Source organism: Trachypithecus francoisi, unplaced genomic scaffold, assembly GCF_009764315.1.
Source record: "Trachypithecus francoisi isolate TF-2019V2 unplaced genomic scaffold, Tfra_2.0 Lachesis_group3, whole genome shotgun sequence".
Classification (NCBI taxonomy): Eukaryota; Metazoa; Chordata; class Mammalia; order Primates; family Cercopithecidae; genus Trachypithecus; species Trachypithecus francoisi.
This window is the reverse complement of record NW_022681468.1, coordinates 82,005,320-82,028,948: the sequence shown is the minus strand read 5'-3', so window position 1 is coordinate 82,028,948 and position 23,629 is coordinate 82,005,320. Positions and strand designations below refer to the sequence as shown.

Genomic DNA, 23,629 nt, shown 5'->3' with positions numbered 1-23,629 from the left:
TAAGTCATGACACCCACCCCTTCCCACCACATTCATCTTCAGTCTGGACATGGGTGCCACCTCAATAAATGCTTTTTGAATGAATGACACACGCAGGAAGGGAATCCATACAACATATAGATCATTTATTTTCCTTCTAGTCCTGGGTTCAGTACATAGATGGCTTCTCTTCACCCTTTGGGTTGACAATTTTCTCCAGGTTGCTGCTGATGATATGATAAAGCTCGGCCTGGGAGAAGGCCAGAGTGCAAGAGTCAGGTTCTTAGCCAATCCCCTGCCCGCCCCTACTCATCCACCTCCCCTAAGGCCTTACTCCAGACTCACATAGAAGGCCCTCAGGTCCAGCACCATGGCCCTCAGCTCCCCATAGGCTGCCTCATCTCGCTCATGCACCAAGGCCCGGTAATCCATCTGCAGTGTGGGAGGCAAAGCTGTGTCAGTCCCATGGGAGGCTGGGACATGAGTCTGGTTTCCTTTTATAGGAAACAAGTTAACTTGAGAATGAACCCCTTCTTAGCACCAAGAAATAGGATCCCAAGGGACTGAGCAGAGAAAAGGGTTAAAGTTGTTGAAGCCCTCATCGGTTTTTCTAGGCAATGCTTTTAGCTAAATATTCTACACATTGGGAAAGTCACAAACAAGACAAGGAGGACCTCTTCCTCCACACCTCCTCGTCCCACCCCCAGCTAAAAGGCTGGTGGACTATCCACTCACTACATGAGTCTCCTTGGAGGCCTTGGCCACAGCATCCCCACGTTCTGAGAAGTACCTGCCAGAAGCAAGGGAATACCACAGGAATGAGTGTTCAGGGAGATGTACTCCATCAGACTCTTCCCAAAGTCTCCCATCATCCTGATGGGGCTGCCTAGCTTTGGGGGTCCCAAATAAATGCTGCTACTGCCCCCAATGCTGGTCTTCCAGCTGCCCTCACTTGGAAATGGTTGTCTGGAAAGCTTCCACTTTGGTCTTGACGGCATTCACCCTCTCCAGCACCTTCTCCTGTGGTGACACGGGAGGCAAAGACAACACTTCATGTCCTCCCCATTTCATACACTATCTTCCTCCTCCTCTTGGTTCATGTCTAGCTCACCCTCCGAGGCTCTCCCCACTCTAAGTGTCTTCAGTTACCCTTTTCTTACCTGGATTGCTACCCCAAAATCATTTCCATCTTCAATCTTGGGTATCAGGTGCTGGATCCATGTAATCACCTGTGTTAAGAGGTATCATGTAAGAATCATTCAACAAACATACTGAGTTCTTCCTATTACTGTCACTTCCTAAAAAAATAGTTATATTTAATTGGGTACTTATTACATACCAGACGCTGTGTCATGTATTTATTTCATTTAATCATGACAGCAACCGTCAGAGACACATTTATTGTATCCATTTAACAGATGAAAAAACTGAGTCACAGAATGTCTAAGTGACTTACTTAAGGTTACCAGCTAGGTAACTGATAGAATCATGATTTGAACCTAAGCAGTCTCTCTCTAGGGTCCAATCTTTTAAAACAATTCACTCACTATATCATACCACCTCTACTATGAACCGGATACAGCAGTAGGTTCTGAGGTTACAGAGTGGATACTGCATAGTCTCTAATTTTGGAGGTACCGTTGTGATAAGAGGTCTAACAGAATGAGGAGAACAAAGGAGATCTAAGCCCAAGGCACAGAAGGAATTTTTCTTTTTCAGGACTAGGTCTCTGTATGAAGGACTTGTATCTATGGAGGAGTCCAGGGCCTCACTTTGTGTGTCTTCTCTTTCCACCTCCCCCATTTCCCAGGCTTACCAGAATGCATTTCTCTTTGAGAGTCCAGACTTCTGGCTTAACCAGGGCAAGCAGGGACAGGACTTTCTCATTCCCAGGGAGAAATCCACACTTAGGGACTGTGAGAAAGAGGGGATTCAGGCCCTTTCTCATCCAGCAGCCAATGTGCCATCTCCCCTTCCCTAGTCACCTCTTATCTCTCTTACCTTCTTTCTTCTCCTGCTTATCTGTTTCCATCTAAGACAAAAAAGGGGGAAACTAGCTTTGGAAAAGTCACAGAGGTTGAAGGGCTATCATCTCCATTGGGTTTATAGTCCAAGTCCTGCACCTTGAATGCCTCACCTCATCATCCTTGGGTGGAGGGTCTGGGATGGGGATGTCCAGTGGGGCCCGGAGGGAAGTCAGGTCAGCCACATTGAGGGAGTCCTCCTGCACAGAGCTCACTGTCAGGGGCTGCCCAGTCTCTTCCCTTCATCCTAGGTCACAACCTTCCCTCCATACATCCCACTTGCCCTCTGCCTCCCAACCTAGGCTCATGCCTCATGCCATCCTAATATTCCCAATCCACTACTTGAAACTATTCTCTGCATGCTGAATCCAGTTGTTAGCTAGAGAGGGTGGGCAAAGGGGAGAGAGGACATGGGAAGGGGCAGGAGGGGCCCACACTACTCACTTGCAAGAGCTGATTCAGGTATATGATTTTCTGTGGCAAGAATCTGTAGAGGAATTCCTCAGCCTGTGGGTTACATTGCAAGGGAGGGGAATCACAGAATATGCTCAATGAGATGTCTGACAAATGGAACTGGAAGGGCCTTTGGAAATCACTGGGTCCAAGACTTGCAAATGAGGAAACTGAAGACCTGAAAATGAAAGGACTTGCCCAAGCTGGTAAGTGGCAGAACTAAGGTTAGGACTGTGATATTCCTGCTTTGGGAGCCATGAATTTTTTCCTCTACACCAAAAGAGAGAAGTACCAGAAGTGGGGAGAGTCATAAGAAAGGTCAGATTAAAGGTAGCTATCAATAATTCCGGGGTTACTTTGGGTGAAGGCTTGGTAAGGGAAGTAGGGTTAAGTCTAGGGTGACTTGGGGGGTCATTAGGAGAGGTTGTTATCCTCAAGTATTGGTCTAAGATTCTGGGTCAAATCGCTCAAATCCAGAGACTTACCTCCTGGAAAAGATTCTGCCTGAAGACCTCCACCTACACAGAGAGCAGTACCCGGATGTTGGTTAAGGGTCTGGGTTGTCAAAAGCTTCCACTCACAACAGGGTGCCCTCCAACTGTGGCTCAGGCCTTTCTCACCACAAGCCAGTTTCCCCTAGAAGCTCCTGCTCACTGCAGTCAGAGGGCAGGAATCTGGGAATCCCCGAGAAGTGAAGGCACTAGCGAGATTGGGGGAGTTATCTGGCACTGCTTTGGTCCCCTGAACCACCCAGCTTGGCCTCCCCCCAAGAGGGCTCTATGACCCCTTCCTGGCCTCCGATTCACCATTACCTGTTTGCGGGCTTCCCCGCTCAGGCGCACCCCACACGGCTTGGCCATGCTGCTTCAGTAGCTAGATCTCTGGTCTCCCGGCTAGTCGCCCGGGCTTTCGCTTTCACTCCCCAGGTCCAGGCCCGCCCCCCTCAACCCCGCCCCCTTTCTTCTTTCCGCCCCTCTCCTCCCCCTGGCAGGCCACTAGCAGTAGGTAGCCCCTCAGCCATTCCCAGCCAGTTGCCACTAGGAGAGGCGGTGCTGGCTGGGTCACAAGCACAGGAGCTGCCCGAGGGAGGGGCTGGGGTGAGTGGGACAGCGGAGACTGGAGCGGGGGCTGTCCCTTGGAGAGGGGCGGGGCTTATAGCTAGGGCCAACGGGAAGTCCAGGGTCGGGGTAAGAGAGGTGGGAGTATGGCAAAGGGGGTATCCAGTGGCGGGGCTCCCCCAAGAAGGCTCGACCGCAAACAGCGGACGGAGAGAGATGAGAGCGAGTGGGAGGGGCAGCCAGAGGGAGCGCCTGGGGTGGAGAAGGGCTAGCCGCCCTTAGAAGGGAGAGGGCAGGGGCTGGGTGAGGGTCTTCCCTCAGCCTTCAGGACAGACCGGAGATGGGGCGGGACTCGCTCGAGAGGGGCTAGGGCCGGCCAGAGTCGGTTCCCCTGCAGGGTGGGACTTCCCCGGTGAGGCCCGGAGCGTAGCGGACTGGTCCAGCTAGAAAAAGGAAGGTTTTGAGCTGAATAGGATAACCCCGCGCCTGGGGCTATCCGGAAGGGGTGGAACCAGACTGGAGGAAGGCGGGGAAGAGCGCTTGACTGAGGGAAGATGCTGGGGCGCGCTGAGGGAGGAGCCAGGAGCCATTTGCCTTCTCATTGCTTGGGACCTGGCCCTCCCACTTGGCCACGCCCCCTGGTTTCGGGACACCCGCTCCCACCTTAACCTTAAGCCCCGCCCGTTCCTCTGAAATTGGGTCGCTGTCCCGCCCTCTTTCCTAGTACTTCCTGTTCTCGGCCAACCCTGGCGCTGGGCCGGGGGTTGGAGAGTGACCGTGGTCTGAGTGACCTGGGGCGGCTGTGCGGGCCGGGGTGGGCCTCAAAGCCGGGCACCAGACGGGAGGGGCGGCGCTTGGGCCGCGCGCTGCCCGCGCCGGGTCCCGGCGGGCGGCAAGGCTGGGGCTGACTCCTGCCTCAGGATGCCGGGGGAGGAAGAGGAGCGGGCCTTCCTGGTGGCCCGCGAGGAGCTGGCGAGCGCCCTGAGGAGGGATTCCGGGCAGGCGTTTTCCCTGGAGCAGCTCCGGCCGCTACTAGCCAGCTCTCTGCCGCCAACCGCCCGTTACCTGCAGCTTGACGCCGCACGCCTGGTCCGCTGCAACGCCCATGGGGAGGTGAGGCCCGGCCCCGCTTGGAAGGGGGACACCAGGGCCTGAGGCCCGGGCTACGCTTACAACTCTCTGCTCTCATTGCTCCCAGCCCCGAAACTACCTCAGTACCCTGTCCACGGCCCTGAACATCCTGGAGAAATATGGCCGCAACCTTCTCAGCCCTCAGCGGCCCCGGTACTGGCGCGGCGTCAAGTTTAATAACCCTGTCTTTCGCAGCACGGTGGATGCTGTGCAGGTGAATCCCCTGGCCTTATGGGAGAGGGGGCTGGGCCTGGGCTGGGGTTTGGCTAGAAAAGGCCTGAGATTGTGCTGAATGGGGAGGGGTCCAGCCCTACTAGGCAGGAAACCTCCTGGGTGGTGACTGGTTGTGAATGTGTGGCAGGGGGGCCGAGATGTGCTGCGATTATATGGCTATACAGAGGAGCAGCCAGATGGGTTGAGCTTCCCCGAAGGGCAAGAGGAGCCAAATGAGCACCAGGTTGCTACAGTCACACTGGAAGTACTGCTGCTTCGGACAGAGCTCAGCCTGCTATTGCAGGTGAGATGCTCCTCTAGTCTTGATGGACTTATGCACCAGGGCTGGGGAGCCCAGCCTAACTCAAGTAAGTCTGAGGACCCCTGTGCTGCTGAACTATGGGCATAGTTCAGCATTCTGGGAGCTCTGGGTACTGATTTTCCCTCTGTGAATGTTAAGGGACCAGGGTTTAGAGGGTGGGCTTTGTTCTAGGGGTCTAGGTGGAAACTGTTTTTATCTGTATTATTGCAGAATACTCATCCAAGACAGAAGGCACTGGAGCAGCTGTTGGAAGACAAGGTTGAAGATGATGTAAGGAAGGCAGGAAAGGGGCTGGTGTACAAAGGGAACAGGAATTGTGGGACTCTGTATCCCTAAACCCTTGTTCATTCCCTGCCCTTTCTTTTTCAGATGCTACAGCTTTCAGAATTTGACCCCCTATTGAGAGAGATTGCTCCTGGCCCCCTCACCACACCCTCTGCCCCAGGTATTATTGGTCCTAAATTGGGGACCAAGTAGGAAGCTATATTGATGGAAATTTGGGATGCTCCTCTGTCTTCTTGGTTATCTTCCTTTGTGTTTGCTTGTTTGTTTTGAGACAGAGTTTTGCTCTTGTTGCCCAGGCTGGAGTGCAATGGTGCAGTCTCCGCTGAGTGCAATGGTGCAGTCTCCGCTCACTGCAACCTCCACCTCCCGGGTTCAAGGGATTCTCCTGCCTCAGCCTCCCAGGTAGCTGGGATTACAGGCATGCACCACCACACTCGGCTAATTTTGTATTTTTGGTAGATACGGGGTTTCTCCATGTTGGTCAGGCTGGTCTGGAACTCCCGACCTCAGGTGATCCACCCGCCTCAGCCTCCCAAAGTGTTGGGATTACTGGCGTGAACCACCGTGTCCGGCCTCTTTGTTTTTTAAAAGAGATTAAAATTGTTTCCTTGGGCCAGATGTGTTAAAAAGTAGTCTTGTGATTTGCCCCCATCCACAGCAGATTCAGATGTAACCTGGTCTTTTTTGGAAAGATGTTCTATCTCTCCTGCTCTCCAGGCTCCACTCCTGGTCCCTGCTTCCTCTGTGGTTCTGCCCCAGGCACACTGCACTGCCCATCCTGTAAACAGGCCCTGTGTCCAGCCTGTGACCACCTGTTCCATGGACACCCATCCCGTGCTCATCACCTCCGCCAGACCCTGCCTGGGGTCCTCCAGGGTGCCCACCTGAGCCCCAGGTGAGAGAGTTTCTCTTCTGGGTGAGAGTGAAATTTAGAAAACTTAAGATCACTTGGTTATGGACTACCTGCCAGTTTCTGTGCTAAAGACTGTTTAATAGAGGAGAAGTAGCCAGTCAGAACCCTGAAGGAGATAATAGACATATACATCAAGCAAGTAACAATTATAGTAACCCAGGTTTTTATGGTAGTAGGTGGTTTGCAACCTAGTCTGAAGGGTCAGCTGAATCAGGTGGCAATATTTTAAACACCTAGTGTAGGTCAGGCCGTGTATTAGCAGTGTCTACTAGGAAGAAGTGAGCTTTAAACTGTCATTTAAATGTTGCATAGGCTATGGGTATAGGAGTGTTCGAGACAGGGACAATGTGTGCAAAGGCCAGAGACGTGTTGTTACCCAGCAAATGGGGAATGCTTAGAGGTGAGGGATCCAGGCACCAGGTGCCACTTCAGTAGGCCGTGTCTGCTTTTCCATTACAGTTTACCTGCCTCAGCCCAACCACGGCCCCAGTTGACCTCCCTGCTGGCACTAGGAGACAGCTCTCTTTCTTCCCCTAATCCTGCAAGTGCTCGTTTGCCCTGGCACTGTGCTGCCTGTGCCATGCTAAATGAGCCTTGGGCAGTGCTCTGTGTGGCCTGTGATCGGCCCCGAGGCTGTAAGGGGTTGGGGTTGGGAACTGAGGGTCCCCAAGGAACTGGAGGCCTAGAACCTGATCTTGCAAGGGGTCGGTGGGCCTGCCAGAGCTGTACCTTTGAGAATGAGGCAGCAGCTGTGCTGTGTTCCATATGTGAGCGACCTCGGCTGGCCCAGCCTCCCAGCTTGGTGGTGGATTCCCGAGATGCTGGCATTTGCCTACAACCCCTTCAGGTAACCTGTTCCTGGCCTTCCCAGCTCTTTATTGTGTGTTACCTCAAGTCATTCTCTTCTTTTCTATCCCATGTTTTCCTTCAGTTCCTCCCAACTCCCTGTATTTCTGTTGTGAACCTCAGCCAGCCAGTCAAAGGGATAATTCTCTCTGCCTTCCCAGCAGGGGGATACTTTGCTGGCCTCTGCCCAGAGTCATGTCTGGTACTGTATTCACTGTACCTTCTGCAACTCGAGCCCTGGCTGGGTGTGTGTAATGTGCAACCGGACTAGTAGCCCCATTCCAGTACAACATCCCCCCCGGCCCTATGCCAGCTCTTTGGAAAAGGGTCCCCCTAAGCTTGGGCCCCCACAACGCCTTAGTGCCTCCCTGCCCAGTTCCTGTGGAGACCCTGAGAAGCAGCGCCAAGACAAGATGCGGGAGGAAGGCCTCCAGCTAGTGAGCATGATCCGGGTAAGGACTGGGCCTGGGATGAGGTAGGGCTGAGCTGGTGTGGGAAAGGAGATGCTGCAGGTGGTTAATAGTTTCTATGAATCTTGTCATTGTTAGCAGCAGCTCCCTGTTACTGAGGCAGTTACCATGCTGTGCACTGATGATATGATCCATATGTGTGAGCTGAGCCACTGTCACCATCTTAGATCAGGCTGAGGGTGGGTGAAGGGTGTACCCTGCCTGATGGGCCTGATGGGCAGGACTGTGCCTTAGGAAGGGGAAGCCGCAGGTGCCTGTCCAGAGGAGATCTTCTCGGCTCTGCAGTACTCGGGCACTGAGGTGCCTCTGCAGTGGTTGCGCTCAGAACTGCCCTATGTGCTGGAGATGGTGGCTGAGCTGGCTGGACAGCAGGACCCTGGGCTGGGTGCCTTTTCCTGTCAGGAGGCCCGGAAAGCCTGGCTGGATCGTCATGGCAACCTTGATGAAGCTGTACAGGAGTGTGTGAGGACCAGGCGAAGGAAGGTATCAGCTGTGCTGGGTATGGGATAGGGTTGAGAGTCTGCATCTCTCACACTCTCCCTTGCTTGCCTTCCCACTTCACTCCCTCTTACCCCTCCCATCTTGCAGGTGCAGGAGCTCCAGTCTCTAGGCTTTGGGCCTGAGGAGGGGTCTCTCCAGGCATTGTTCCAGCATGGAGGTGATGTGTCACGGGCCCTGACTGAGCTACAGCGCCAACGCCTAGAGCCCTTCCACCAGCGCCTCTGGGACAGTGGCCCTGAGCCCACCCCTTCCTGGGATGGGCCAGACAAGCAGGTGCTGGGAGGAGGCAAGAAACCCAAGGGTCCACCTAGAGGAGCAAGAGGGAGCTGAGGGGAAGGGTCCCTGGAGTCTGACAGCACCTCCCCCCTCCACCTGAATCACATTGCAGAGCCTGGTCAGGCGGCTTTTGGCAGTCTACGCACTCCCCAGCTGGGGCCGGGCAGAGCTGGCACTGTCACTGCTGCAGGAGACACCCAGGAACTATGAGTTGGGGGACGTGGTAGAAGCTGTAAGGCACAGCCAGGACCGGGCCTTCCTGCGCCGCTTGCTTGCCCAGGAGTGTGCTGTGTGTGGCTGGGCCCTGCCCCACAACCGGGTAAGTCCCTCCCCACAGTACCTGGTCCAAGAATTACTCTATTCTTTCGGACCCCCACCCTATCCCAGTCCCCATCTCTGATCCTGTCTTCTGCTCTTCAGTTGCCCATGTACCCCTAAAGACTTCTGGGAGGGGGAGGTCAGGAATAGGCTTATCTCCTCCCTTGAAAAAAAATATTCTATTATGGAAATTTTCAAATATGCAATAGTAGAAAAGTTGTACTACACTGTATAACCAATTCCCATATCCCCCTGCAACCCCTTCACTCCCAGTGTATTCATCATCAAGCTTCAGCAATTGTCAACAAACATGATCAGTCTTTAGTTCACATATATACACAGACGGTTATTTTAATATCAAATATCAGGCATAATATAGCTTATAAATGCTTCAGTATATATCTCTAAAATGTAAAACTTTATTTATTTACTTATTTATTTTTTTTTGAGCTGGAATTTCAGCCTTGACCCCAGGCTGGAGTACAGTGGCGCAATCTCAGCTCACTGTAACCTCCACCTCCTCCAAGCAATTCTCCTACCTCAGCCTCCTGAGTAGCTGGGGTTACAGGCGCCCGCCACCACACTCGGCTAATTTTTGTATTTTTAGTAGAGACAGGGTTTTGCCATATTGGCCAGGCTGGTCTCGAACTCTTGACCTCTACGATTATTTTAAAAATACAGAGTAAAACCAAAACAAAACACATACAGAGCCAGTCTAACTGCTCTGACCTAGAGTACGTGGAGGCTTAGGAGCTAAGAAGGGCTTATTCCTATAAACTGGATATTTGCTGATACTAAAGAATTACTAGGCTGGGCGCGGTGGCTCACGCCTGTAATGCCAGCACTTTGGGAGGCCAAGGCAGGTATATCACGAGGTCAGGAGATGGAAACCATCCTGGCTGACACGGTGAAACCATCCTGGCTGACACGGTGAAACCCTGTCTCTACTAAAAATATAAAAAATTAGCCGAGTGTGGTGGCGGGCGCCTGTAGTCCCAGCTACTCGGGAGGCTGAGGCAGGAGAATGGCATGAACCCAGGAAGCGGAGCTTGCAGTGAGCAGAGATTGCACCACTGCACTCCAGCCTGGGCAACAGAGTGAGACTTTGTCTCAAAAAAAAAAAATTACTGTTCATTTGTGTGTGTGTGTGTGACTACTGTGGATATGTTTCCAAAAAGAATTTTGCTGAGCATGATGCCTCATGCCTGTAATCTTAGCGCTTTGGGAGGCTGAGGTGGGAGAATTCCTTGAAGCCAGGAGTTAGAGACCAGCATGGGCAACATAATAAGACTCCCATCTCTAAAAAAATAAATAAAGGGCTGGGCGTGGTGGCTTATGCCTGTAATCCCTGCACTTTGGGAGACCAAGTGGGTTGATCATGAGGTCAAGAGATTTAGACCATCCTGGTCAACATGGTGAAACCCCGTCTCTACTAAAAATACAAAAATTAGCCAGGCATGGTGGCGTGTGCCTGTTATCCCAGCTACTCGGGAGGCTGAGGCAGGAGAATCGCTTGAACCTGGGAGGTGGAGGTTGCAGTGAGCCGAGATTGTGCCACTGCACTCCAGCCTGGGCAACAGAAAGAGATTCCATCTCAAAAAAAAAAAAAAAGAAATTAAAAATAAATAAATAAATAAATAAAGTTGGCCAGGCACAGTGGCTCACACCTGTAATCCTAGCACTTTGGGAGGCAAAGGCGGGTGGATCACCTGAGATCAGAAGTTTGAAACCAGCCTGACCAACATGGTGAAACCCTGTCTCTACAAAAAATACAAAAATTAGCTGGGCGTGGTAGTGGGTGCCTGTAATCCCAGCTACTTGGGAGGCTGAGGCAGGAAAATCTCTTGAACCTGGGAGACAGAGGTTGCAGTGAGCCAGAATTGTGCCACGGCACTCCAGTCTGAGCGACAGAGTAAGACTGTCTCAAAATCAATTAAATAAATAAATAATTGTAGAATCTACAGGAAGTTTCAAAAATAGTACATAGAGTCCTGTGTACTTTTCACTCACCTTCACCCAGTGATGACTTTATTTTTTTGAGACGGAGTCTCACTCTGTCACCCTGACTGGAGCGCAGTGGCACAATTATGGCTCACTGCAATCCCCACCTCCCTGTTCAAGTGATTCCCCTGTCTCAGCCTCCCGAATAGCTGTGATTACAGGCATCTTCTACCACGCCCGGCTAATTTTTTTTTTTTTTTTTTTTGAGACAGAGTTTTTCTCTTGTTGCCCAGGCTGGAGTGCAATGGTGCGATCTCGGCTCACTGCAGCCTCTGCCTCCCAGGTTCAAGCGATTCTCCTCCCTCAGCCTCCCGAGTAGCTGGGATTACAGACATGCGCCACCACACCTGCCTAATTTTGTATTTTTAGTAGAGACAGGGTTTCTCAATGTTGGTCATGCTGGTGTGGAACTCCCGACCTCAGATGATCCGCCTGCCTCAACCTCCTAAAGTGCTGGGATTACAGGCATGAGCCATGGTGCCTGGCCCAATTTTTGTATTTTTAGTAGAGACAAGGTTTCACAATGTTGGCCAGGCTGGTCTCGAACTCCTGGCCTCAAGTGATCCACCCACCTTGGTTTCCCAAAGTACTGGGATTACAGGTGTGAGCCAGCATGCCCGACCCCCAGTGGTGATTTCTTATATAATTATAGTACAATATCAAGACCAAGAAATAGACATTGCTACAACGTTAGCTTTACTATAGGTCTTGTTCATTTTTCACATGGGTGTGCTGCTGTGTGTATGTGTGGTTCTGTGCAGTTCTGTCCCGTGTATAGATGCATATAACCACCACCATAATCAAGATACAGATTGTTTCATCACCACAAAGGAACTCCCTCATGTACCTCTTTAGTTATACCCTTCTGCCACCACTTCTAGTCACCCAGCAACCATGAATCTGTTCTCCACTTCTATAGTTTTGTCATTTCAAGCATGTTACTTGTATATTTAATGGAATATGAATGTTTTTATAGGCACTTTTGTCTTTACCTTAGGTGTCACCATTGTCTATTTTCCTCCACCTGACTGTCTTCAGATGTTTAGGTTGCCTGCCTGGCCCCTGCTGGCACTTGAGGTTGTTAACCCTGCCTAGTTGTTCATTAGAGCCTGATTTCTTAGTGGACACCTGGCCACTGCCTCTTCCCTAGGCTGGCAGCTGTGGCTTCTGACCCCCTCCCCTCCAACCCCTCACCCTCCAGATGCAGGCCCTGACTTCCTGTGAGTGCACCATCTGTCCTGACTGCTTCCGCCAGCACTTCACCATCGCCTTGAAGGAGAAGCACATCACAGACATGGTGTGCCCTGCCTGTGGCCGCCCTGACCTCACCGATGACACACAGTTGCTCAGCTACTTCTCTACCCTTGACATCCAGGTACTGCAGCCCCCCTAGGACTCAGGTACCCTGAGCTTTGAATAGCAACCCTCCCACCCACCACCTCTGCATCCTGTCCCCAGCTTCGAGAGAGCCTAGAGCCAGATGCCTATGCGTTGTTCCATAAGAAGCTGACCGAGGGTGTGCTGATGCGGGACCCCAAGTTCTTGTGGTGTGCCCAGGTAAGTGGCCTGCCCAGGAGAGCTACTGTGGAGGGACAGGGGATGGTTCCAGGTCAGGCCTTTGATAACTTTATGTTCTTTTACTTACAGTGCTCCTTTGGCTTCATATATGAGCGTGAGCAGCTGGAGGCGACTTGTCCCCAGTGTCACCAGACCTTCTGTGTGCGCTGCAAGCGCCAGGTGAGGCACATTCATCATTTCAGAAATACTTGCTGAGCTACTGCCAGGTACTGTGTTAGACTCAGGGGAGTTTGTATCCTGGAGAGCAAAATAGATATGAGCTCTGAGGTCAAAAGAGCTTACAGACTAGTCAGAAAGACTAGGCACAAGGAGAAAGGGAAGACAGCAGAGGGAGGGAGGAAATCGGGAGAGAAAGGAAAGGGGAGGAGGAAGGAAGTAAGCCAGAGGAACTCAATTATACATAGGCGTAAGTTCTATGAAGAAAACAAACAGGAATCTGAGATCAGGGTAACAGAGTGGACCTACTTAGGGTAGAGAGGTCAGACAAGTCTTCTCTAAAATGGTTTAAGCTCAGGCCTAAACATTAAAAAGAAGCCAGCCACACAGAGAGCATTTGGGAGAGAAAAAACAACACATGGAAAGGGCCAGAGTCAGAAAAAAGTGTTGTGTGGGTGGAGCCTGGAAAGCAAGGTGGGAGTGGCAGGTGGTCAGAGAGAAGCCAGCTGCCAGGTCTGGAGAGCCCTGGAGGCCAAAGTGAGGCAGGCATCCATCTGCCTTCATTCTGAGAAAAAGCAAGGGTGATCTTATTTATCTTTCTCATTTATCTCATTTATCTTTCGTTTATTTATTTATTTATTTTTAGAGCCAAGGACTCACTCACACCCAGACTGGGGTCCTCTGGTGCAGTCACAGCTCACTATAGCCTCCAACTTCTGGTCTCAAGTGATCCCTCACCTCAGCCTTCCAAAGTACTGGGATTACAGACATGAGCCACTATGCCCAGCCACATTTATCTTTTAAGAAGTGTAATATTTGGCTAGGCACGGTGGCTTCTGCCTGTAATCCCATCACTTTGGGAGGCCATGGTGGGTGGATCACTTGAGGTCGGGAGTTCAAGACCAGCCTGCCCAATATGGTGAAACCCTGTCTCTACTAAAAATACGAAAATTAGCCAGGTGTGGTGGCATGTGCCTGTAATCCCAGCTACTCTGGAGGCTGGAGCAGGAGAATCACTTGAACCCAGGAGGTGGAGGCTGCAGTGAGCCGAGATCACGCCATTGCACTCCAGCCTGGGTGACAGAGCGAGACTCCGTCTCAAAAAAAAAAAAAAAAAAAATCTGCATCATGTCTGAAACAAAGTGAACACCTGAGACTACCACAGAACCAAAAACACCACCAATACTGTGGAAGCTACCTGACTTACAATTTTGAAGTCTTTTTGACAGCCATGGGGAGAATTGATCCTAGGGGTGCAGGAATGGGAAACAGACTAGTAACCAAGGCAAGCAATTGAGGCAAGGGCTGATGGTGGCCTGGAGTAAAGTGCTAGCAGTAGGGATGAAGGAAAAGGGGATATGGTTGAGATGGTCTGTGGGGTAGAAACAAGGCAAAAGGAGTATGAGGCAGTAGGAGAAAATGAAAGAACCAAGGATAGCCTCTCATTTTTAGATCTGAGCAAATGGTAGGTGGCAGTGACATAAACCTAGCTGGGGACCACTGGATGTGAGTGGAGGGGCTAGGAAGAAGGGCCAGGGGATGGGATAGAGCTCCCACGTGAAGCCTACTTTCCCTCCGGCAGTGGGAGGAGCAGCACCGAGGTCGGAGCTGTGAGGACTTCCAGAACTGGAAACGCATGAACGACCCAGAATACCAGGCCCAGGGCCTAGCAATGTATCTTCAGGAAAACGGCATTGGTAAGGCTGCCCCACTTGGCCTGTTTGCTCAGAAGCCTGTCATTGCCAGCAGCTCTCTTCTTGATGGCCTTGAGTTGCAGCGGCAGCTCCAGCCCTGATCTCTTGTCCTTTGCAGACTGCCCCAAATGCAAGTTCTCGTATGCCCTGGCCCGAGGAGGCTGCATGCACTTTCACTGTACCCAGTGCCGCCACCAGTTCTGCAGCGGCTGCTACAATGCCTTTTACGCCAAGAATGTGAGCCCAGAGAGTTGGCGAAGGGATGGAAGGGTGGGGGGCTCCACTGGGTTTGAGAGGCAGAGGCCATTGAGGGGTGGCCCTGGGGAAGAGAAGAGGTCAATGGGATGTAAAGCACAACTCTCCATCCCCTTACCCTTTGCTTGCTCCTCCAATGTCTCCATCTCCCCTCACCCATACACCCCTCACGCAGGGGTTCCTGAGAGGCCAGGACCCCAACAGTCTCCAACTTCCTCTCTCCCATCTGGGTTTCTGCCAGAAATGTCCAGACCCTAACTGCAGGGTGAAAAAGTCGCTGCACGGCCACCACCCTCGAGACTGTCTCTTCTACCTGCGGGACTGGACTGCTCCCCGGCTTCAGAAGCTGCTACAGGTCAGAGGTGGTCAGGAGAGAAGAAGACAGGGCCCAGGGTGGGCAAGAATGGAAAAGACTTCATGCTAGGAAATGCAACAGGGACTGGCATCAAGGGGAATTTAACACCCATCTCTCTCTCCTCCTCAGGACAATAACGTCATGTTTAATACAGAGCCTCCAGCTGGGGCCCGGGCAGTCCCTGGAGGTGAGTGTTAGGACAAGCCTTTGAGAAGAAGAGATGGTGTGCTGGGCTCCCACTGTATGATGGCTAAAGGGGAGGCATGGGTCAGGGGCCACTTGTTGCACGCCCTTTGGCAAGTTGAGACTCCAGGCCTTGTTTCTTCCGCTGTAAAATAGGGATAGTATCTACCTTGCAGCTAAGCCATTTTATGTCAGACATCTTTAAAGAACCTGGTACCCAAGAAGGCATTAATACTAATTTTCTTCTCCCATTCCCAAATGATCATAATTCATTAATTAACTCAATGAGTGTTTAATGAGACCTGCTAGTTGCAGGGCACTGTTTTAGATTCCATGAGGGTAACAGAAAGGTGTTACATGTGGTTCTAACCGCTTTCACTTCTTACAGTGTAGACAGAGGTAAGTCTACAGTCCATACCACCCTAAATGTGACTGATCTTTTCTGATCTTGGAGGCTAAGCAGGTTCGGGCCTAGTTAGTATTTGGATGAGAGATTGGCTGGGAATACCAGGTGCTGTAGGCTTTAAATTAAAAAAAAAAAAAAAATAGAGGTGGCCTGCCAGGTGCAGTGGCTCACGTCTGTAATCCCAACACTTTGGGAAGCCAAGGCGGGCAGATCATGAGGTCAGGAGATCGAGACCATCGTGGCTAACACGGTGAAACCCCATCTCTACTAAAAAATAGGAAAAATTAGCCAGGCGTGGTGGCAGGCGCCTGTAGTCCCAGCTGCTCGGGAGGCTGAGGCAGGAGAATGGCATGAACCTGGGAGGCGGAGCTTGCAGTGAGCCAAGATCACACCACTACACTCCAGCCTGGGCAACAGTGAGACTCCGTCTCAAAAAAAAAAAAAAAGGCCGGGCGCAGTGGCTCAAGCCTGTAATCCCAGCACTTTGGGAGGCCGAGACGGGCGGATCACGAGGTCAGGAGATCGAGACCATCCTGGCTAACACGGTGAAACCCTGTCTCTACTAAAAAGTACAAAAATCTAGCCGGGCGAGGTGGCAGGCGCCTGTAGTCCCAGCTACTCGGGAGGCTGAGGCAGGAGAATGGCATAAACCCGGGAAGCGGAGCTTGCAGTGTGCTGAGATCTGGCCACTGCACTCCCGCCCGGGCGACAGAGCGAGACTCCGTCTCAAAAAAAAAAAAAACAAAAGAAGTGGCCAAGCGCAGTGGCTCACGCCTATAATCCCAGCACTTTGGGAGGCCAAGGCAGGTGGATCACCTGAGGTCAGGAGTTTGAGACCAGCCTGGCCAACAAGGTGAAACCCTGTGTGTACTAAAAATACAAAAAAAATTAGCCAGGTGTGGTGGCAGGCACCTGTAATCCCAGCTACCCGGGTGGCTGAGGCAGGAGAATCGCTTGAACCCAGGAGGAGGCGGAAATTGCAGTGAGCCAAGATTGCGCCATTGCACTCCAGTCCAGCCTGGGCAACAAGGGTGAAACTCCATCTCAAAAAAAAAAAAAACAGAGGTAGCCAGGAGTAGTGGCTCACACCCGTAATCCCAGCACTTTGGGAGGCTAAGGCCAGAGGATTACTTGAGCCCAGGAGTTTAAGACCAGCATGAACAACATAGTGAGACCCTGTCTCTATTTAAAAAAAAAAAAGAGGTAAGACCTTCACAGAATAAGTAAGTTAACTAGTCAAGAGATAAGTAACAACCAAAAAAAAAAAAAAGCTATCTCAAGAGGTTATGTGTTTATGAGCCAAAAGCCTGCTTGGATAAAAGTAGGGACAAGTTCCTGCCTCTGTGTCAGATGGTCTGCCGCTGACGGCACCTCTGAGTACCCACCAGCGCCACTGGGAAAGCGGGAGTTGCTGTGCTCAGTCCCTTCCTTGGAGGCTGCCTTCCCTACCTTGTGAGTATCCCAGTTCTGGAGCTTTGTGGTTATTGGCCTCCCAACAGAGGCTCCCTTCTTCCCTCACCTTCAGGTGGCTGCCGAGTAATGGAGCAGAAGGAAGTTCCCAATGGGCTCAGGGATGAAGCTTGTGGCAAGGAAACTCCAGCTGGCTATGCTGGCCTGTGCCAGTGAGTGTCAGCAGGACAGGGGCATGGTGTTGGGTGGTGGGTAGAAGTGGTGAGGGCATGTCCAGGCAGTAAAATGGGTCCCTGGGAGCAGTAGGTCTCGCAATGGGTGGAAGGGAGGAGGCTTTCTGGGCAAGGGCATGGATAGATAGTAGCAGGCAATGTGGGCACAGGCAGGGGTTGTTAATCTTGTTTGTCCAAGTGTCTCAGAGCCCAGCTATGTTAGACACACTCAGTTAATATTAGCCAACAGAACAAATATTCTGCTCCCTTTTCTCCCCAGGGCACACTACAAAGAGTATCTTGTGAGCCTCATCAATGCCCACTCGCTGGACCCAGCCACCCTGTATGAGGTGGAAGAGCTGGAGACGGCCACTGAGCGCTACCTACACGTACGCCCCCAGCCTTTGGCTGGAGAGGATCCCCCTGCCTACCAGGCCCGCTTGTTACAGGTATAGCCTCCACCCAGCCTCACCTCTGACCCCACCCTACAGAAGTCACCTGGTGCAGGCTGTGTTTGAGCTCCAGGCTCCTAATATCATTACCTTCTCTCTCCTGCAGAAGCTGACAGAAGAGGTACCCTTGGGACAGAGTATCCCCCGCAGGAGGAAGTAGCTGAGAGCAAGGGTCCTGATGAGGGTCCCATGGCCTACTCCCTCAGGAACAGCTCCAGCACCAATAAAGAGGCATCTTACCACCCAGGCTTCTTGGTGGTCCTTCTTCCTGGTGCCACCATCTAGGGGCACCAGGGAAAGAGTGGGGTGAACAGAGCTTTGCTGAAAAGGGCCCCCTGCAACCTAGTGCCTGACCCTCCCTGGACTCAGGACCAGGAAGGAGTTGACACCCTGGATGGTCAAGGGAGGCCCTCCCCATCTAGCCACCTGGCCTGGGCTCCCTCCCTCCCTGCCTCCTTTCTTCCTTTCATCAAATTTGACTGGTATTTGAAGTCACCCAGTATGTATCAGGTGTGCACTGTAGGGGAACACAGATGCACAGGTGTACACAGCAATCCAGAGGTCCCAGGCCTGACTCCAGGAAACTGGCCTCCCTGGGGAAGCCGCAGTGTCACCCAGAGAAGGTCAGATACAAGCAAGAGCGTCTGAGGGAGGAAGGGGAATGAGCCAGGCTGGAGCTGAGCCGGTAGAGCAGGGCCCACCTGCTGCGACAGTGGCATCCTGATAGTGAGATGCTCAGCTGCTGCTGCCCCCTGGTGGCCACCAGTTCCCTGCAACTCTGAGACCACGTGATTTCTGGGAAAAGGCCCTCCCTAGAGGAGAACCGAAACTTAGGGTGGGGACTGTAGAAAGGGGTGGAGAGATCAGCCGCCCAGCCAGGACTTAAGCTGAGGTCGTCTGAGCCCTGCAACAGCCTGGACAGCAACTCAGGTAAGATCAGCCAAGGATGGGAGTCAGCCTGGGATCTAGGGCTAGAAAGTCCAGCCAGATTGGGGGTAGGGGGTCCTAAGGGTCCCTCTGTTAGACTGCAGGATAGACAGAAGACCTCTAAGTCAGGAAGTGGGAGATTCAGCCTGAGAATGAGACTGACAAGGGCCAGCACCCCAGACCCTTGTAGGCAAAGGTCAGAAGGACCTACTGCTGGATTGTTCAGGGAAGAAGGCTCATTGCCCCAGCCTCAGTGGACCATTTGTTTCCTTGCCGTCTGGCCCTGCCCACTTGTGCTGCAGCTCCACCCCCACCCCTGCTTCCTGCCCCACCTACTCCTGGGGCTGGCAGAGGGGTGGGGGTCAGAGGCTAGGTTGTGTAGGCTGTGGGGCAGTGGGTGAAGGGCCTGATGCATCTCAGCAGAGCCTGCCTCTGCTGATGCTCGGGAATCTAGACAGGGCCTCTCACCAGGAACGATCACCAAAGGAATTATTTCCTAAACAATACATTTCTGAAAAGTCCTAAAATTAAGACCAATGCCCAAGGTTTCCTTCCAGGTATCACAGCTTAGAATGCTAAAAACAATGTTTGGGTTTTTGTTTTGTTTTTGTTTTTTGTCATTGCTAGTGATGGCAGAAAGGAAACAATTCTGTCTCATAGAGTGTTGAAATGTGTCTAGAGCTAAAAGAAGATGGATGGGATCTCTGGGACCTGTTGCCAGAATCTAGTCTCAATGGCCAGGGTCTCAGGAGATGTTCCCTCCCAAAGTGTCAGTTCTGATGCTTCCTGCTCCTCTTATCCCCCAGGATGGCATCAGGCAGGGCACGCTGTACCCGAAAACTCCGGAACTGGGTGGTGGAGCAAGTGGAGAGCGGGCAGTTCCCCGGAGTGTGCTGGGATGATACAGCTAAGACCATGTTCCGGATTCCCTGGAAGCATGCAGGCAAGCAGGACTTCCGAGAGGACCAGGATGCTGCCTTCTTCAAGGTGAAAGGGCTTGGAAACCACTGTTCCTCTGTGTGAGAGATGGTATATACACTGGTACACTCACCCTCGAGCACTTGCGTCTGCCTGGGTTTCAGACAAGGGAGAGACTGGAGAGGAAAACTAGCTGCATCATTTGCAGAGTCCAGTACAAAATGAAAATGTGGAGGCCTTGTTCAAATATTCTAGGGATTTTGGCCAGGCGCAGTGGCTCACACCTGTAACGCCAGCACTTTGGGAGGCCGAGGTGGGTGGATCACGAGGTCAAGAGATCAAGACCATCCTGGCCAACATGGTGAAACCCCGTCTCTAATAAAAATACAAAAATTACCTGGGCCTGGCGGCGCATGCCTGTAGTCCCAGCTACTCAGGAGGCTGAGGCAGGACAATTGCTTGAACCAGGGAGGCAGAGGTTGTAGTGAGCCGAGATCGTACCACTGCACTCCGGCCTGGCAACAGAGTGAGACTCTGTCTCAAAAAAAAAAAAAAAAATTCTGGGGATTTCAAGATGGCAACGCAGAGCACAGACCCTGCATGATCCCTTCTGAGCTTAGAGCTGTACGCCCATAAAGCCAGTCCTGTTGGAGGGGCACCTGGAGCCTGTAACACACTGCCTCTTTTTCCCTTGCTTTCTTTCCTAGGCCTGGGCAATATTTAAGGGAAAGTATAAGGAAGGGGACACAGGAGGCCCCGCTGTCTGGAAGACTCGCCTGCGCTGTGCACTCAACAAGAGTACTGAATTTGAGGAGGTTCCTAAGAGGGGCCGCATGGATGTTGCTGAGCCCTACAAGGTGTATCGGCTGCTGCCACCAGGACCCTTCTCTGGTGGGTTTCCCCTTGCCCAACCACTCCTAGACTCAGCAGACTGGGGAGGAAGGATAGATGTGCAGCCTTCCCCCAGGCTTCTCATAGCTCTGCCTTGTCCGTGCCCTTGCGGGGCTGCTACCCAGGTTTCCCTTCCTAGGCCTGCCCATTCTTCACTGCTTCAGACCTCTCCCTTACCCTCTGTCCCTGCTCAAGACCCTGACCTTTCTGTCTCCCTCAACAATTCCACAGGCCAGCCAGGGACTCAGAAATCACCATCAAAGCGACAGCACAGTTCTGTGTCCTCTGAGAGGAAGGAGGAAGCGGGTGCCATACAGAACTGCACACTCAGTCCTTCTGTGCTCCAGGACTCCCTCAATAATGTAAGAGATGGAAAGGGAACTGGGTGGGCCTGAGGGCAGGACAGTAACTAGAGGGAGAGGTGGGCCAATGAAAGACACTGTGTCTTGGGAGGCGGAGGCGGGCAGATCACCTGAGGTCAGGAGTTTGAAACCAGCCTTGACCAACATGGTGAAACCCCGTCTCTACTAAAAATACAAAAATTAGCTGGGTGTTGTGGCATCTGCCTGTAATCCCAGCTACTCAGGAGGCCGAGGCAGGAGAATCCCTTGAACCCAGGAGGCAGAGGTTGCAGTGAGCCGAGATTGCCCCATTGCACTCCAGCCTGGGCAACAAGAGCAAAACTCTGTCTCAAAAAAAGAAAAAAAAAAAAAAAGACACTGTGTCTGCAGGAGGAGGAGGGGGCCAGTGGGGGAGCAGTCCATTCAGACATCGGGAGCAGCAGCAGCAGCAGCCCTGAGCCACAGGAAGGTATCACCTGCCCTGCCTCTTGTGTCGTCCCCCATGCCACACCCTCTGGCCCGAGACTCCCCAGTCCCACTCTGAATGACCAGTGCCTTTGCTTCCCTTCCAGGTACAGACACAACTGAGGCCCCCTTTCAAGGGGATCAGAGGTCCCTGGAGTTTCTGCTTCCTCCAGAGTCAGGTACATGGCATTTCTGACTTTCTCCTGTGCCCTGTGCCCCAAGGTCTTCCACCTTTGACTGTGCATGCATTATCTAGTTGGTCAGGGCTTACAGCAAACTGTGCCCATATTAACATAGCCCAAGGCACTGGTTTCTAGGTGGCGAGAATTTCACATGCCTAGCCAGACTCCAAAAAGCTTGCTTCCCAAAAATATCACCCTATACACTCTCATGGAAATCTACATTGAGACATTGATTTCACTGGGCCAAACAGAGGCCCAATCTCAAGGGACTTTCTAGTAAACTACAAGCCCCTGGTCATTAAACCCTGAGGCCTCATGGTCAGTCACATACTAGCTACTTGCCTGAGTGACAGGAAAACCTGAGAGGAAGTCCCCTGGCTGGTGCAGGGAGGGAAGGTGGAACTATTCCCCTGGGGAGGTGCTGCTGCCAGCCTGCATGCTCCTCCAGCACCAGGTAGGGCTGTTCTATTCCCCAGACTACTCACTGCTGCTCACCTTCATCTACAATGGACGTGTGGTGGGCGAGGCCCAGGTGCAAAGCCTGGATTGCCGCCTTGTGGCTGAGCCCTCAGGCTCTGAGAGCAGCATGGAGCAGGTGCTGTTCCCCAAGCCTGGCCCACTGGAGCCCACGCAGCGCCTGCTGAGCCAGCTTGAGAGGGGCATCTTGGTGGCCAGCAACCCCCGAGGCCTCTTCGTGCAGCGCCTTTGCCCCATTCCCATCTCCTGGAATGCACCCCAGGCTCCCCCTGGGCCAGGCCCGCATCTGCTGCCCAGCAACGAGTGCGTGGAGCTCTTCAGAACCGCCTACTTCCGCAGAGGTGAGGCTGCTCTCTCTGGGCACCTGAGCTCCCACCCCCTACCTCTTAGTACCCCCTGGGCCCAACTTGGTGGGTCCTGCCACCTCCCTATCTGCCAGCAGATCCTCCATGTAGCCTATGCATGGCTCTTCTGCACTTGTGTGGTGCACATCCTGTGTGGCCATATGCCCAGCCTGGCAGCTACCTGGCAGCTCTCCTCCAGCCAAGACAATGGAAGAGGTGGTTCAGGTAGAGCCCAGCACAAGAGTGTCGTATCTTGAAGAATACCATCACAGTGAAGCATGCAGTCACTATGTGAAGGTGCACAGAAGAATTGGCACAGAGATTTTGAGCTTCGTGGCCTTCTCCTACATACACAGATTTGGGAGAGCTGGCACACAGCACACACTCTGGCCCTGGCTGCACTGTCTCTACTACAGTCCAGGCATGCCTTAGGGTTGCACTTCTCTCCCATCCAATTCCAGCTCCTACTCAATTCTAAACCTGACCTTAAGAGTGGGACCAGGTGTACACGGGGTGCAGAGTGTGGGTGTTCCCAGCGCCATGGGTACCCTAGCACTGGAAGGGTGTGAGCAAGCAGCGAAGTTCTGGGCACATCTGTGTTAGCAGCCAGGGCTGCTGTCGGGGAGGACTCTAAACTCTCCCAGCAGAGAGCTTTTTCAGTTGTGCAGTGATCTGCTTCTAAGCACTTATTTAAGGCAGGGGCACCCTTTCCCTATTTGCACATGGGTGAGTAGCATTTAGTTTCAAGTACTTCTGACCTTGCAGCTCCTGCTGTGGCAGGACCCCCTCCTACCTCTCTCCATCATGGGTTTCTCACTATTGCCCCCCTGCCTGGGGCCCTCTCTTCTTTTTGTTCTTCCAATTCTTGACCCTTTCTCTTTCAGACTTGGCCAGGTACTTCCAGGGCCTAGGCCCCCCACCGAAGTTCCAGGTAACACTGAATTTCTGGGAAGAGAGCCGTGGCCCCAGCCATACTCCACAGAATCTTATCACAGTGAAGGTGAGCTCAGAGCAGGGGCAGAGTACCCATCTAATGAGAGCGGGGCAGTGGTACTCCAGGAGGCAAAGGGGGTTTCCTAGTGGGGAAGGAGCTCCTGGGGGTGGTGTCTGTCCCTGATGCACTCACTGAGACACTCTTCTCCATCTCTTCCAATACAGATGGAGCAGGCCTTTGCCCGATACTTGCTGGAGGAGACTCCAGAGCAGCAGGCAGCCATTCTGTCCCTGCTGTAGAGCGTGGGGTACCCATCTTCCACCTCACCTCTTTGTTCTTCCTGTCTCCTTTGAAATAGACTCATTCTTCACACGATTGACCTGTCCTCTTTGTGATAATTCTCAACAGTTGTCTGTGATAATTGTATCCTGAAAATCCTCGCACACACTGGCTGGTGGAGCACTCAAGGCTAATTTTTTATCCTTTTTTTTTTTTTTTTTTTAAATTTTGACATATACACCCTCTTTCATCTGTAAGGGACTGGGAAATTCCAAATGGTGTGAACCCAGGGGGCATCTCCCTCTCCTTCTTCCCTGACTTCCCAACTCTAAAGACAAGCACTTTATATTTTCCTCTTAGATATTCACTAAGGATTTAAA

The 23,629-nt window shown here is 52.3% G+C and overlaps 3 protein-coding genes across 9 annotated transcripts; 2 read left to right on the top strand and 1 right to left on the bottom strand.

The window, feature by feature from the left end:
• Positions 1–104: 104 nt before the first annotated feature.
• PSME2 (proteasome activator subunit 2) lies at positions 105–3,583 on the bottom strand. Of its 3 annotated transcripts, XM_033188477.1 has the most exons (11): positions 3,269–3,583; positions 2,942–2,974; positions 2,448–2,510; positions 2,117–2,203; positions 1,981–2,011; positions 1,796–1,893; positions 1,140–1,208; positions 932–999; positions 715–769; positions 325–411; positions 105–229 (listed from the first exon to the last, which is right to left on the bottom strand). In XM_033188477.1, exons 1-11 carry the CDS (start codon positions 3,314–3,316, stop codon positions 149–151), a joined length of 720 nt encoding a protein of 239 aa, XP_033044368.1. In that variant the 5' UTR covers positions 3,317–3,583; the 3' UTR covers positions 105–148. The 3 variants fall into 3 exon arrangements, with proteins under 3 accessions (XP_033044368.1, XP_033044369.1, XP_033044370.1); XM_033188478.1 differs by lacking the exon at positions 2,942–2,974 and having other exon boundaries at positions 3,269–3,420; XM_033188479.1 differs by lacking the exons at positions 1,796–1,893; positions 1,981–2,011 and having other exon boundaries at positions 3,269–3,420.
• Positions 3,584–4,234: 651 nt separating this feature from the next.
• On the top strand, positions 4,235–17,738 carry RNF31 (ring finger protein 31). 3 transcript variants are annotated; one of them, XM_033188415.1, is made up of 21 exons: positions 4,235–4,627; positions 4,713–4,859; positions 5,007–5,162; positions 5,391–5,450; positions 5,550–5,625; positions 6,183–6,360; positions 6,838–7,225; positions 7,386–7,676; positions 7,929–8,177; positions 8,283–8,468; positions 8,584–8,790; positions 11,992–12,165; positions 12,249–12,347; positions 12,438–12,527; positions 14,107–14,221; positions 14,337–14,455; positions 14,715–14,828; positions 14,958–15,015; positions 16,943–17,039; positions 17,320–17,488; positions 17,598–17,737. In XM_033188415.1, the coding sequence occupies exons 1-21, from the start codon at positions 4,436–4,438 to the stop codon at positions 17,649–17,651; spliced, it is 3,219 nt and encodes a 1,072-aa protein (XP_033044306.1). In that variant the 5' UTR covers positions 4,235–4,435; the 3' UTR covers positions 17,652–17,737. The 3 variants fall into 3 exon arrangements, with proteins under 3 accessions (XP_033044306.1, XP_033044305.1, XP_033044307.1); XM_033188414.1 differs by having other exon boundaries at positions 4,246–4,627; positions 14,649–14,828; XM_033188416.1 differs by lacking the exon at positions 4,235–4,627 and having other exon boundaries at positions 5,007–5,226; positions 17,598–17,738.
• Positions 17,739–17,801: 63 nt separating this feature from the next.
• IRF9 (interferon regulatory factor 9) lies at positions 17,802–23,629 on the top strand. 3 transcript variants are annotated; one of them, XM_033188449.1, is made up of 10 exons: positions 17,802–18,421; positions 19,225–19,405; positions 20,044–20,227; positions 20,459–20,589; positions 20,959–21,037; positions 21,141–21,212; positions 21,664–22,033; positions 22,135–22,261; positions 22,921–23,036; positions 23,195–23,629. In XM_033188449.1, exons 2-10 carry the CDS (start codon positions 19,317–19,319, stop codon positions 23,326–23,328), a joined length of 1,302 nt encoding a protein of 433 aa, XP_033044340.1. In that variant the 5' UTR covers positions 17,802–18,421; positions 19,225–19,316; the 3' UTR covers positions 23,329–23,629. The 3 variants fall into 3 exon arrangements, with proteins under 3 accessions (XP_033044340.1, XP_033044339.1, XP_033044341.1); XM_033188448.1 differs by having other exon boundaries at positions 17,814–18,421; positions 21,692–22,033; XM_033188450.1 differs by lacking the exon at positions 22,135–22,261 and having other exon boundaries at positions 17,820–18,421; positions 21,692–22,033.